Source organism: Rhinolophus ferrumequinum, chromosome 3 (genome assembly GCF_004115265.2).
Source record: "Rhinolophus ferrumequinum isolate MPI-CBG mRhiFer1 chromosome 3, mRhiFer1_v1.p, whole genome shotgun sequence".
In the NCBI taxonomy this organism is placed as follows: domain Eukaryota; kingdom Metazoa; phylum Chordata; class Mammalia; order Chiroptera; family Rhinolophidae; genus Rhinolophus; species Rhinolophus ferrumequinum.
In genome coordinates, this window is record NC_046286.1 from 11,115,764 (window position 1) to 11,130,898 (window position 15,135).

At 49.1% G+C, this 15,135-nt stretch overlaps 1 protein-coding gene across 1 annotated transcript; it reads left to right on the forward strand.

The window, feature by feature from the left end:
* The first annotated feature begins 11,357 nt into the window (after nucleotides 1–11,357).
* Nucleotides 11,358–14,832, forward strand: LOC117018545 (popy Class I histocompatibility antigen, A-1 alpha chain-like). Its single transcript, XM_033099606.1, has 8 exons — nucleotides 11,358–11,518; nucleotides 11,802–12,086; nucleotides 12,351–12,626; nucleotides 13,206–13,481; nucleotides 13,598–13,711; nucleotides 14,155–14,187; nucleotides 14,324–14,371; nucleotides 14,526–14,832. Exons 1-8 carry the CDS (start codon nucleotides 11,446–11,448, stop codon nucleotides 14,528–14,530), a joined length of 1,110 nt encoding a protein of 369 aa, XP_032955497.1. The 5' UTR covers nucleotides 11,358–11,445; the 3' UTR covers nucleotides 14,531–14,832.
* Nucleotides 14,833–15,135: the final 303 nt, after the last annotated feature.

A 15,135-nucleotide genomic window follows, 5' to 3' on the forward strand; every position in this document is an offset into this window, starting at 1 on the left:
CAGGCTTCGTTCCCTCAGAAGAGAGAACCGCTACTCACCCTTTCCTCAGAGGACTGGCCCCCCCCCATACAAACAGCTCCCCCACTCAAAAGCCAAGAAGGAAAGGACTGGTAGGTTTCCCACTTTTAAAAAAACAATTCTTATGTATGATAAAAGATGCTATAAACTATGTTTTTAAAAAGTGACAGGATAGAAAAAAATGACATATGTTATACAAAAATTAATATCCAGAACATACAAAGCACTTGTAAAATCACAGAAAAGGGCAACTACTCGATAGAAGAAACAGAAAAGGATGGATAGAAACGTCAATCCAAGGAAACACCCCCAAAACTGCTCATATGACGGTAGAATCGATGGTATCAGTAAATGGGAAAATGCAAATAAAAACAATGGGGGGGATCATTCTTTCACCCATTAAATTAATAAAAATTTGAAAGATTGGTCATTTCCAATGGCAATAAGGCTGTGAGAAAACTGGCAGTCTCAACAGCTGTTGGCGGAAATATAAATCAGTGCATCCTTTTAGGAAATCAATCTGTCCAGATTTCTCAAAATATTAAATGTGCAGCCCCTTCCTGAAAATCACTCAATCCTTTCTGGTGTGTATGTAAGAGAATATAATCACATGTGCAAAAAGAGGTATGTAAAAAGTTATCTGCCGCAACATTTTACATAATAATGAAACTTAGAAATAAATCAAACTGGCCGAGAATAGGAAAGGAACTACAGGCACACCTCAGAGTCCTGGGGGTTCGGGGCCAGGTCACCGCAACAAGGCGAATATCACAATAAAGCGAGTCACGTGGATTTTTTTGGTTTCCCGGTGCACATACAAGTTATGTTTGTACTATCCTGTAGCCTATCAAATTGCAATAGCATTCTGTCTAAAGAATGTACATATTTAAGAAATACTTTATTGCTAAAAAATGCTAACCATCATCTGAGTCTGTTTGAAAAATGGTGCTAACAGTCTTGCTTCATGCAGCGTTGCAAAAACCTTCAATTTATTAAAAAAAAATGCAGCATATGTGAAGCACAATAAAAGTTAGCAATAAAACGAAGGATGCTTGTAAATAAAGGATGCTACATCTCTAATAGAAGGTATTACGCAGCAGGTTAGAAAGAATGAGGCAGATCTGTGTGTCCTGACATGCACAGATCAGATCACCAAAAAACTATTTAGGTCCAAACACTAAATATAGCGGCTGAGTGACACATGTCATCATACCTCATTACTAGAAGTTAAAATGAAAATAAAGCTATATCCATAGAGACAGCGTATGTGGGTGCATGTCCCAAAACAGAGACAATTGTGTGCAGGGATCACCTCACCATGCTAACAGGATTGTGGGTAGGCGTGTGTGACGGGTGTGAAGTGAGACTTTCACATTCTATTCTGTATTGTTTGAATATTTTTACAACAATGTGTACATGAGTAAAATAAGATGAAAATTTTTTCACGACTGGTGGAGTGGACAGTGAGGTAAGCAGAGGTCCCAGGAGCCTCGCACCTTCCCCACCACCACCCCTGCCGAGAAAGCAGTAAAGAAATGTGTGTGCCTTGTCCTGAACAAGTGCCCTGGTGACAGGGAGTCTCGATGCCCTCTCTGGAGGCTCAGCTTCCACGTGGTATGCTCTCACGGGCTTGCTAACACTTTAATTACATATTTGTTCTGTCCGCTCCATCATCCAAATTAACATGACCAACTGAAGCCTTACTCCATGTCCCACCCTGACTTCGCTTTCCATACAACCCAGCAAAAAGTTTACTTTATGCTCATACCAAACCCAGATGCAAACACTTATCGTGCCCTTATTCATAACTGCCAAAGACCAGAGACAACCCAAAGGCCCTGTAACTGGAGAAGGAAGAAACAAACTGGTTTATCCGTACAAAGGAGTACTCCTCAGCAATGTAAAGGAACGAACTACAGAGACACGTAACAGAAATGCTCAATCTCAGGGGCACTGTGAAAGAAGCCAGATTCAGAAGGTTAATTACACCTCAATAAAAAAAAAGTGTTTCACACTGCGTGGTCCCATACCTGTGACATCCTGGAACAGGCAGAACGATTGGGGCACAAACTTCTCATTGAGGGAATTGGGGGGGTAACAATCTGTTCTGTGTCTGGGTGTGCTGATGGTTGCATGACCATGAATTTGTCGAAACTCCAAGAACTGCATATTATGCATACAAACCATATCCCAACGTTAAAAACAAAATCAAACAGAGACACTTGTCCCTCCCAGAGAGCCTGCTCACTGTGGCCTCCTCTCCATTCACGCGATCGACCTGGACCTAGAGGTAGTTGACGCAGTGCTCTCCTTACTTCCCCTCTTCCCATCTTTATTCCTCCTGTCTTTCTCGTCCTCCTCGGCTCCTTTTCCTTAAGCAGTGGGATCCTCCCTTCACACGGAATCCTGCATGCGCCCTTGTGCAGACACCTGTTGATGAAGAAGGGTAAGGGTCCTCTCTCCACAGAGTTTCGTCCCCATGTTTTCATTCTGCAGATAAAAATAAACCAAGGCCCCCAGATGAAAGGGGCTCCTCTATTGCATCCCTGCTCTGTGCTCCCAACCTTCCTACAGTGTGGCTTTCAAACACCACCCAGAGGACGCTGAGAGGGACCATCACAGGAAACAGCTTATCCTAACCATTCTAGAGCCTTCTAACGTTGCAGTCTGCTCATGAGGGTAACAAAACAGAAACAGATTTGGGGGAAAACACGTCCTCTCCAGCAACCTGCCCATTCTGCCTTTCTCCTTCCCTTCTCATCGGAAGAGGTCCACATGGTCACGTGTCTGGTAGGAGGGACTGATCTTTCAGGTTGACCAGGAGCTTTGCAGGGGAATGCAAGATTGGACAATTAAGTTCGCAAACTTGTTGCAAGAATGTTGCTACACTTTTTTGATATGAAAGGGATTATTCATTATGAATTTGCACCAACTGGACAACCAGTTAACCAAGTTTCCTATTTGGAACTGCTGAAAAGGTTGCATGAAAAAGTTAGACAACCTGAACTTTTCGCCAACGATTCATGGCTCTTGCATCATGACAACGCACCAGCTCACAGGGCACTGTCTGTGAGGGAGTTTTTAGCCAGTAAGCAAATAACTATATTGCAACACCCTCCCTAGTCACCTGATCTGGCCCCCAATGACTTTTTTCTTTACCCAAACATAAAGGAAATATTGAAAGGAAGACATTTTTATGACATTCAGGTCATCAAAGGGAATACGATGACAGCTCTGATGGCCATTCCAGAAAAAGAGTTACAAAATTGCTTTTGAAGGGTGGACTAGGCGCTGGCATCAGTGCATAGCTCCCCAAGGGGAGTCCTTCAAAGGTGAAGGTAGTGATATTCAGCAGTGAGGTATGTAGCCCTTTTTCTAGGATGAGTTCGTGACTTAAGTGTCAGACCTTGTAGACAGAACCTTAATAAGGGTCGTCTTTCAGCCTCTTGGCAATTGTCTCAGGAGGCATGTGTATCTCAGGACGTCAGGGATTCAGGATACGCACTTCTGGAATGTACCCCACAGATACACGTATGTGAAGAGAGTATGTGGATGGTTGGTTATCACAGCACCATTTATAATTCCAAAAGATTGAAAACCACCTCAATGTCTAAGCTATTGTACATCCATTCAATGGATTCTCTGCATTTTCACAAGCGAAAGAAGCTCCCTACGGACCGATATGCACTGATCTCCAACATAGTCTATATTTTGTCAGGGACACAACTCTGCCTTTGATAGGCTAGCTTTTGTGTTTTAAAAAATATGAACATTAAGGCTATATAGTCATATACATTTAAAAAATACTCTGGAGAAAAAGAATAAAAATACTCTGGAGAAAAACGATGGTTGTTGGGAAAGGATGGGGGAGTGAAGGGGGACCGTGTAGAATAGATTTTTCACTGTTTAGATACATTTTTATCTATTTTTTTTGAACCATTGAATCTGTTCCAAATTAAATTTTCAAAAACTGATTGTATGAGAGCTCCCACTTCAGGGAAGATGGAGTCGATTCTTCTCATGAAGTAGAACTAAAAATCCTGGACATTATATATACAAAGCACACACAAGACGACTGAAAGGTGGAGAGAAGAAAGCAACTAGCTAGAGACCTCAGGACCTGAGAACAACACTGTGGTGAGTCCCCTGGTTTTCCTGCTGCAGCCTGTATCCCAAAGTAGGTACTGGAGCAACTGCAGCCCAGAAAAAAGCCCAAAGAAATGCCTGCCATGAGCAAGACAGAAACTTCTAGATGCGAACTGGTGTACCCCAGCCAAACACCACTGAAAACCTTCAGCCTCATCTCCCCGGCCCCCCAAACACTGAGCAGGGAGCCTAGACTCCCACCCCGGCCAGGCTATAGTAAGATGCCCCCTCCCCATCCTGGGTGGGCCAAATGGGAAGCCAGGACTTTCCTCCCTTGGGACACAATCAGTGGAGACCACATGGGGACCAGGACTCCCACACCCACCTCGTCCCACTGTAATGAGGGCCCCTCAGCCTCTCCATTGTGGACATGTCAGAGAAGGACTAGTGGAGTGCCAGGACTCTCACCACTGCTCAGTTTTAACAAGGCCACCCCCACTAATGGCTGTAGGGGACACATGGGTAGCAGTGATGAGGCACCCCCTTCCCGTCAGGCCGACGGGTATCACAGGGAAGGCCTAAGTCCCACCCTACCCAGCGGTTATGAGGAGTGTTTTCTCAACACCCTTGTCGTTCAGGGTGTCAGGCGGGGTCTCTGCTCCCGCTCCCCACATAAGAACACAGGATATGGTGAGGACAAACAGGAACACCCATGGAGCCATAGGTAGGGGAGTCATACCACTATACTCTCACTGGCGGCTGGGTTGGAGACACAGGAAACAGGAGCAACACAATTCTCAACCCTCACTGCGCCGCTTGCAGACTCAGCCACCATCTTCTTGCTAGCCCCCCATTTTTTTGCTAGCCTAGCCACGGCAGTTATATTAGTGCCCAATGGCTCACTGGTTACAGCTGACGGCCAACTAGCCACAGCTGATGGCCATTTGATCACAGTCGATGCCCATTTACTACCTGAGCCAGCACCTTTCTATGTGAGGCCGAGAGCCTGGAAACTGCTTTTTGGGGCTCTGTCCCCACAACCCTCCACCCCCTCCCCCCAGGATGTCAATGGAGGCCAAGAGAAGAAACTGGACCTCCACCTCTGCCTGGTGGTAATAAGCTGGTGCCCCACTTTTCACCCAGGGTCAGAGAAGTCCTGCTAAAACACAAGGTTTAAATACGATCCAGAGTCTTTTAACATAATGCCCAAAATGTCCAGGTTTCAATTGACAATTATTCATCATACCAAGAACCAGGAATCTCCAACTAAGAAAAGACGATCAAAAGACACCAACATTGAGTAACACAGATGTTAGAAGGCCCCTGTGAGGACAGAGCCAGGAGTGCAGTTTCCAGGCTCTCGGCCTCACGTGGAAAGGTGCTGGCTCAGGTAGTAAATGGCCATCAGCTGTGATTGGATGGCCGTCAGCTGTGGCCAGTTGGCCGTCAGCTGTAACCAGTGAGCCATTGGCCACTAATATAACTGCTGTGGCTATGCTAACAGAAAAATAGGAGCTAGCAAGAAGACGGTGGCTGAGCTAGTAAGAGCGGATTGCAGCTAGCAAGTGAAGTTGGTTGGCAGAGAGAAGTGGACGGCAGGTTGCAGACAGTGGGGCTCCTGCTTCCTGTGTCTCCAACCCAGCCGCCAGCAAGACTATAGTGGTGTGACTCCCCTATCTATGGCTCCGTGGATGTTCCTTTTTGGCCTCACCACGTCCTGCATTCTTCTGCGGGAAGGGAGACTAGAGACCCCACATGACCACCCGGCATGACAGCCTGGATGAGCAATTAGGTAATTATTGGTAGGTTTAAGTCTATTTTATTTTTTGTTTTCTGTGTGTGCCCTGTTTTTTGTTTCTCTGCTTTCTTTTTCCTACTTTCCTGCGGGTTACTAGAACATGTTTCAGAATCTCATTTTAACTTATCTATAGGGTTTTTTAGTGTATCTCTTTGTATAGCTTTTTAGTGGTTGCCCTAGGTATGTATGTGTGTGTACATAACTCATGGTGACATTTTACCAGTTTGAGTGGTGTGGAGAAACCTACCTCTCTTTACATTCTCTTACCCTTCCCCATTTATAATATGATGAAGACAATAACAAAAAGAAGAGCAGACAGTAATGAAACTGAGAACAGAAGGACAATGGAGAAAATCAATGAAACAAGAGGGTGGTTCTATGAAAAGATCAATAAAATGGACACATCTTTAGCAATACTGGCCCAGAAAAACAGAGAAAAGACACAAATTCCTAACATCAGGACCAATACAGGACCTCAGTATGGTCCCTCCAGACCTCCAAAGGACAGGAAGGGAATACTAGGAACACTCTACGCACAAATTTGACAAGTTAGATGAAATCGACCAATTCCTCAAAAGCACAAGCTACCACCACTTGCTCAATATGAAATGGATCATGTGAATACCCTGTAACTATTAAGGAAATTGAGTATGTAATTAGAAACCTCCTGCAAAAGAAATCTTCAGGCCCAGTCTTTTCCCTTGAGAATTATACCAAACTTTTAAAGAAGAATTAACATCAATTCTATGGAATCCCTTCTGGAAAAGAGAAAAACGAAGCCACATTGAACTTGATACCAACACCAAAGATAGTAGAATGAAACAAAACTATAGATTGATATCCCTCGTAAATATAGATGCCGAAAGATCGTAACAAAATGTTAGTAAACAGAATTCAGCAGTACATAAAAATACTTATACAAACCAAGTTAAGTGTATTCCAGGGATGCAAACCTGGTCCAATATTTGAAAATTAATCGGTGTGATCCACCATATTAACAGTCTGAGGAAGAAAAAAAATCACGATTATATCAACTGAAGCTTAAAAAGCATTTAAAATGCAACACTCATTCATGATACTCTTAGAAAACTAGAAATAGAGGGCAACTTCCTCACGATGATAAAGAACATCTATTAAAAACTCACAGCTAACATACTTAATGGTGGAAGACTGAATGCTTCTCAACAAATCAGGAACAAGGCAAGGATGTTCATTCTCACTTTTGCTTCCTATTTGCAGATGACATGATGATTTATGTAAAAATAAATCTCAAGGAATCTACCAAAAAAAGAGTGCTAGAATAAGTGAATTCATCAAGTTGCAGGATACAAAATCAACATGCAAAAATTAATTGTATTTCTATGTACTGCATTAAGCACATAGAAATCATAATTTAAAATGCAAGACCATTTACAAACACTCACAAAAGACAAAAATACTTAGATGTAGATTTATCAAAACATATACAGGAATTGTATGCTGAATGCTACAAAACACTAATGAAAGAAATCAAAGATCTAAATAAATGGAGCGTTCATGGATTGTAAGACTTAACATAGTAAAAATGACAGTGCTCCCCAAATTGTCATACAGGTTTAATGTAATTCCTATCAAGATCCAGCAATAAGGGCCGGCCCGGTGGCTCAGGCAGTTGGAGATCTGTGCTCCTAACTCTGAAGGTTGCTGGTTCGATTCCCACATGGGCCAGTGGGCTCTCAACCACAAGGTTGCCTGTTTGGCTCCTGGAGTCCCACAAGGGATGGTGGGCTCCGCCCCCTGCAACTAAAGATTGAACATGCACCTTGAGCTGAGCTGCCACTGAGCCCCCTGATGGCTGAGTTGGTTGGAGCACGTCCTCTCAACCACAAGGTTGCCGGTTCGACTCCCGCAGGGGCTGGGCCCCTGCAACTGGCAACGGCAACTGGCAATGGCAACTGAACCTGGAGCTGAGCTGCGCCCTCCACAACTAAGATTGAAAGGACAACAACTTGACTTCGAAAAAATTCCTGGAAGTACACACTGTTCCCCAATAAAGTCCTGTTCCTCCTCCCCAATAAAATCTTAAACACACACACACACACACACAGTGAAAGATGTGACATTTATTCTAGGATGCCACCGGACAGTTGGTCCTAGATAAGCGTTAACCATCGCTGCCCACTGTATCACGACAAAATTGTTGTGAGGATACCATAGGCTGAGGCATAAGATTCACATTTTTCTAACACATTGAAAAGCGATTTCATTAGACAAATATTTTTGAAGATGACGTTCACTAAGAAAATTGGCATTGTAGCCAATATTTCTGACATTCTTAATGAAACAAATTTGAAAATTCTAAGAAAAAGCAAAGATAGTTATTGTAAAGGCATTAATGTTATGGCGCTCAGGCTTTAGACTGTGTGATCAACTACTATATGTTCTCAACTTTGTTGCAACTTATTGTAGGAAACATTGTTATTAAAGGCTTCTACAAGAAAAACTTACAAATGTTATTGTATCTCCTGTCTCTGTCTCAAACTTCGAATCGTTACTTTCTAAGAGTGAAATTTAAGGCATTAAAGAAAAGGATCAGAAAAAAGAATTATGCTTAAAAAGTCCTGAAACAACATTTAATTGTAAATTTTGTATGTATGTAAATTCTTTGACATTTCTGTCCTCCAGAGGTGGAGTAATTCCTTCTCTCTTGAGTGTGAGCTGGACATAATGACTCACTTCTCATCAGGCTGATGTGATGGTATGTGATTCTGAGTCTAAGACATAAAACTGCAGCTTCCGTCTTGGTCTCTCTCTTTCTCTCTTTCTGTCTGTCTGTCTCTCCTATCACTTGCTCTTAGGCAAGAAACTCCCTAAGTCATTAGCCACCTTATGGAAAAGTCCCCCCGGCGAGGAACTGAGGACCACCCAGGAAGGAAATGAGGCCCCTTCCAGCAGCCCCATGACTGAGCCGTGTTTCACGCGAGTCCTCCAGCCCCAGTCAAGCCTTCAGATGCCGCAGCCCTGGCTGACAACTTGACTGTAACGTGGAGAGAGGCCCTGAGCCAGAAGCGCTCAGGGAAACCTCTCCTGCATTCCTGACCCTGGGAAACTGGGATAAAATACCCCTTTGTTGTTCTGAGCTGCTAACTTTTGGGTAATTTGTTATGCTGCCATACAGGACTAATACAGTGTCCAAAGAGAGAAAGAAGTATTGCACTTTTTTATTTGCTCTAAATTAATTAAATGACACATGTCATTTGGTTTGCATTTTATTACCACTCACAACAATCTATTTACTGGAACTTCATTTCCAAATGTGACCCAAATAAACACAAAGGGAAGAGCAGGCCCTCCTAGGCTCATTCTGTGATGGTCCCTAGTAACAACCCTGGTTATTCACCTTCTCCCAGTTATGCAATCAAACATTAATATAGGTGCTGGGAACGGATGCTACAGATGTCACTAAGGTCTCAAATCAGCTGACCTTAAGAACTGGGACTATCCAAGGGCAATGTCTTAATCAGGTGAGTACTGACTGGGGTTTCTCCTGAGCAAACATTCCAAGTGAGAGGGATTCAGTGTGAGGCATTTTCTCTACTGGCAGCTTTGAAAATGGAGGGCCACGTGGCAAAGACTGCTGGGGGACACTTGGGGTTGGGGCAGCACCCCCCTTGCTAACACTTGTCAAGGAAACAGGGACCTTAGACCTACAACTGGAAAACACTGAATTCTGCTAACAGCTCTCTGTAAGGTGGGAGGGAGATCCTGAGCTTGGGATGAGCACACAGCTTGGTGACACCCTGAGCAGAAAACCCATCCACACCGAGCCTGGATTTCTAAGGAACTGGGAGCAAATAAGTGGGGGTTGTTTTGAGCCACTAAGTTGTGGTAATCTGTTCCGCAGCAATAGAAAACTAATACACAGGCTCAACTGTGCAACAAATAAGCACACGGCATTTTTTCCATTGGAATGAATTTATGAACTGTTATGCCCACTAGTTTGTAATATTTCCTTTTTTGTATTTTTCAGGTAACTATTTTATGTGATATAAATTGTAATACAATCATTCATTCATTCAACAAATAATTTGATGCCCACTATCTATCAGGAATGGCTTCAAATGCCTGGGGTACAACCTTGACCTAAACAGCCCAAAGCCCCTGTGCTCATGTGCCTTACATTCTAGAAGCTTCCCAGAGTGATTTGGAGCCATTGCAGTATTTTTAGTGAAGAAATGACACAGCCTCACTGGCATCAGCAGGATCGCCAATCCCTGTGGGGAGAACAGTCCTTGGCTGGCAAGTGAGGGGGTGGCACTAGTGCCACAATCAGGACTGAGAGGGTGGTGGGGACTAAGGGGGGAAGAGGGCCTGAGGGGTGAGAGAGACAGAGGAGGGCTGGAGAAGCAGGGGGAGGGAAAGAGGCAGAGGTAACGAATCCTAAAGCAGTGGAACTCTCAGGTTGAAATAAGTTGTTTTATAGATCTTTAGTAAATCATCTGGGACCTAGCGGGGTGTTCTGTGGAGCTGCCTAAACACTAATCGCCTCCTTAGGCTAATCAGTTTAAAAATAATAATGTGTCCCAATAAAATATGCACACCGCTGAGATGTGAATTATTCATAAAAACACGCAACACAGGAACACTGGTGAAGGGCATTTTACCTGCTTTGAACACTTGCAGCTTTGAGGTTGTCCATGCTCCTCGCTGAAATGCACGGTAACAAACTGCTTCCACGTGCTTCTTTGTATTGAGGATGCCGGGACTCAACAGACAAACTCAGGGCTGTGGAAGGAAGATCATTTTACAATAGAAACACCCGGAGTCACAGGTGTACGTCTGGGAAAGTAAGACTTAGGAGCTTTGAGAGTCTGGCTGCAGTGATGTTTACACACATTTCCTCACCAAGGGGGACAGATCACGATTTTACAGATTAGCTTCCTGATGACCAGGGATTTCCAAGACTGTTACCCACTGTAGTTAACAAACAACAAGGAGACTGGTGTCTATGAGAATCTCTAGCTGGTGTTTTCGGGCACAACTTCTCCAGGGTTAAAGAGGAAAGCCCTGCCCTTCCTTTATTCCCAGGGCCAGCTCACTCTGTGGCACCAAGTTCCCTGGGGGTGTCTTCTTCCAGAACAGTCCTGGGGGAGAGGTAAAGGGTGGGAGGCAGGGCGTCCATTTCAGGGACAGGGATTCCGGGAAGAGGAGGAAAAGGGGCTGAGCCCTGGTTCCTCAGACAGTCCCTGAGCCAGGACTCAGGGTGACAGTGTGACACAGAGCACTCCAAGCAGGAGGAGGAGACAGGGCAGAGTCCCAGGTCCCCGGAGGGCGGAGTGTGGGGCGGGGAAGCTCAGTGTCGGGGAGTCCCCAGCTCCCCGCGGTTTCACTTCTCCTTCTCACAACCTGTGTCGGGGCCTCCTGTCTGGAAACTCGTGACGCGGCCCCAGTTCTCACTCCCATTGCGTGTCCCGTTTCTAGAGGAGCCAATCAGTGTCACCGCCTTTCCGGTTATAAAGTGTCCCCGGACCCGCCCGCACGCAGATTGTCCCCAGACCCCGAGGATGCGCGTCATGGGCCCCGGAACCCTCCTCCTGCTGCTCTCGGGGGCCCTGGGCCTGACGGGGACCCGGGCGGGTGAGTGCGGGGTCGGGAGGGACCGGTCTCCGCGGGGGGAAAGCGAGGGGACCGCCCGGTGGGGGCGCGGGACCCGGGGAGGATGTGTCCCCCCCGCCCAGACCCCAGACCCCCGCCCCGTGTCCCGCCCACTCCGGTCGCCCACTCGGGTCCCCGCCCCCTCCCCCTCCGTCCCCCCGTTTCCGTCTCCCGGGCCCCCCGCCCCTCCCGGCCCCTCGCCCTCGGACCCGGGACCCGCGCCGGGAGGAAGGTCGCCTGGGCCTCAGCCCCTCCCCGTCCCCAGGCTCCCACTCCATGAGGTATTTCAAAACCTCCTGGTCCCGGCCCGGCCGCGGGGAGCCCCGGTTCATCGCCGTCGGCTACGTGGACGACACGCAGTTCGTGCGGTTCGACAGCGACGCGGCGAGTCCGCGGATGGAGCCGCGGGCGGCGTGGATGGAGGGGCCGTGGGTGGAGCAGGCGAGGCCGGGGTACTGGGACCAGCAGACGCAGGTCCAGAAGGGCAACGCACAGACTTACCGAGTGGGCCTGAACACCCTGCGCGGCTACTACAACCAGAGCGACGCCGGTGAGCGACGCGGCCCGGGTCCCGGTCACGACCCCGCGGACGGGCCGGGGTCTCCCCGAGTCTCCGGGTCCGAGCTTCACCCCGAGGCTGCGGGACCCGCCCGGCCCGTCCACCGGGAAGAGCCCGCGGGGACTTGGACCCGGTTTCGTTTTCAGTTCAGGCGCCGTCACCGCGGGGCGGGCGGGGCGGGGTTAAAGGTCGGGGTTAAGGGTCGGGGTTAAGGGTCGGGGTTAAAGGTCGGGGCTGACGGCGGGCCGGGGTCAGGGTCTCACACTCTCCAGTGGATGTCCGGCTGCGACGTGGGGCCGGACGGGCGCCTCCTCCGCGGGTACGAGCAGGTCGCCTACGACGGCGCCGACTACATCGCCCTGAACGAGGACCTGCGCTCCTGGACCGCGGCGGACACGGCGGCTCAGATCACCCGGCGCAAGTGGGAGGCGGCCGGTGCGGCGGAGCACTGGAGGGGCTACTTGGAGGGCCTGTGCGTGGAGTCGCTCGGCAGATACCTGGAGAAGGGGAAGGAGGCGCTGCTGCGCGCAGGTGAGAGGGGCCGGGGCTCCTACGAGGAGGGGAGGGAATGGGATCGACCCCGGACCCCCCTCCCCGACCCCGGGACATGGATCCGCCTGGGGTTTCAGATCCGGTACCAGGAGTGACCCAGGGGCCCCCTTCCCTCAGGGACAGTTAGGGGTGCAGTGTCTCCGGGGAAGGAGGGGGGACCATCTCAGAGATAACTGCTCAGCGGCTCCCTGTGACTCTGGCAGCTGCTCTGGGAACCGGGGGACTTTCTGTCTCAGGCCCTGTTCGCGGCCCCGCACACAGTGTGACTGACCTCTGACCCCAGCTGTTCTGAGTCACGTGGCCTCCACCCAGCTCGGGGCCAGGAAGCCCTTTTCTCTCCTTCGGAGACCTGTCTCTACCCTGGGCCGTCTCACCCCGATTCTAGAACTTTCTAAAGACGAGAGATTATCCCGGATCCTGTGTCCAGTGTGGTGTCTGGTTTTGTGCTCCCTTCCCCCCCCCCAATTGTCCTGACCTGTCTCGGGATGGTCACGTGACCACTGTGGAGGGTCCCCTGGGGGCTGCAAAGGTCCTGAATTTTCTGACCCTTCTCCTCAGACCCTCCAAAGACACACGTGACCCACCACCGCACCTCTGACCGTGACGTCACCCTGAGGTGCTGGGCGCTGGGCTTCTACCCTGCGGAGATCACCCTGACCTGGCAGCGCGATGGGGAGGACCTGACCCAGGACACGGAGCTCGTGGAAACCAGGCCTGCGGGGGACGGGACCTTCCAGAAGTGGGCAGCTGTGGGGGCGCCTTCTGGAGAGGAGCAGAGATACACGTGCCATGTGCAGCACGAGGGGCTGCCCGAGCCCCTGACCCTGAGATGGGGTACGGAGGGGCCATGGGCACAGAGCCTCTTCTCAGGGGAAGCAGGGGCGTCTGGAGGACTTCAGGTCGGGGCTGAGGCCTGGGGGTCAGGGCCCTCACCTGCCCTTCCCTTCCAGAGCCGCCTCCTCAGGCCGCCATCCCCGCTGGCATGGTGGTGGGCATCATTGCTGGGCTGGTCTTCCTTGGAGTTGTGGTCACTGGAGTCGTGCTGTGGAGGAGGAAGCGCTCAGGTAGGGAAGGGGCAGGGACTGAGGTGCCTTGTCCCACTGGGGGGTTTCAAGCCCCAGGTAGACGTGTGTCCTGCCTCGTTAGTGGGAAGGACCATCCACACACGTGTGCTTTCCCAGTCGGGAGTCCTAGTTGCTAACACTTTATTAATGCACGTGTGAAATTAATAAATGAGGGACAGGTTTATCACCTTGATGATTCTGGTGATGGGGACCTGATTCTCAGTAGTCACAAGTCAGAGCGGAGGGTCCCTGCTGAGGACAGACCTCCAGGAGGGTGGTGGGTCCAGTCCCCACATACGTACTTTCCTCTGGTTTCCTGATCCTGCCACGGGTCTGTAATCACAGTTCTGGAAACTTCTCTGGGGTCCAGGACCAGGGGATTCCTTTAGGACGTCATGGTCCTGCCTCCTTTTGGCTTTTCATGTGATGTTTTCTTCCCACAGGTGGAAAAAGAGGGAGCTACACTCAGGCTGCAGGTGAGTATGGAGGGGGTGATCCCTGCGACCCTTGGAATAGATGGAAGCCCTTGGGGGAGCTCACCCACCCCCATAATTCCTCCTTTAGCCACATCTGTTGTGGGCTCTGACCACATCCTGTTTTGTTCTCCCCCAGGTGGTGACAGTGCCCAGGGCTCTGATGTGTCCCTCACAGCTTCAAAAGGTGAGATCTGGAGGCCTGAGTGGGGAGGGGGGAAGAGGGGACAGGACTGGGGACTGGGGATTCTTTGGGACAGTTTGAGCAGCGGTGGACTGTTGGGAATGTCACCACTTACAGCCACTAACCTGAATTTGTTCGTGATTATTTTTTTCTACAGCGTGAGACAGCTGCCTTGTGGGGACTGATGATGCGAGATTTGTTCACGCCCCCACTTTGTGACACAGGAGGCTCTGAGCTCTCCTTCTGCAAAGGGCATCTGAGTGTGTCTGCGTTCCTCTCGCATCATGTGAGGAGCTGGGAGACTGCCCGCCCCTGCCCTCCACGCCCCCTCCCCACACTGACCGAGTCTCTTCCCTGACCCACTGTCCTGTTCCAGCAGAGGCTGTTTCCATCCCCGCCTTTACTTCATGTTTCACTGAGCAGCAACGTTTTTCTTTCTATGGAAATAAAAATCTGGATATGAATTTGTTTTTTCATTTCTTGCTATGAACGGTTGAGGGATTAATTAAAGGAGAAAATCCTAAAGTTGGAGACGAAATAAATGGAAGACCTGAGAACCTTCCAGAATCCGTGTGTTTGCTGTGCTGAGTCTGTCGCAGGTGGCGACAGGAGAGGCTGTGAGGACCAAGCGTGGACGCGGCCTGAGCCCAGTCGGGGCTCAGTGCATCGTGGGCTCTGACGTGGTCACTCCTCGGCGGGGTCACCTCTCTGCCCCTTTGTCCTCGTCCCTTCAGTAGGACCTTGTCCCAGCAGGACCTGTGATCACA

What these genes read in the sequence shown, in the direction of transcription:
- LOC117018545 (XM_033099606.1), top strand. Translation starts at nt 11,446, where the DNA reads ATGCGCGTCATGGGCCCCGGAACCCTCCTCCTGCTGCTCTCGGGGGCC. An exon ending in GGAGGCGCTGCTGCGCGCAG is followed by an intron (nt 12,627 to 13,205) that starts GTGAGAGGGGCC and finishes CCTTCTCCTCAG; the next exon opens with ACCCTCCAAAGACACACGTG. An exon ending in GAGCTACACTCAGGCTGCAG is followed by an intron (nt 14,188 to 14,323) that starts GTGAGTATGGAG and finishes GTTCTCCCCCAG; the next exon opens with GTGGTGACAGTGCCCAGGGC.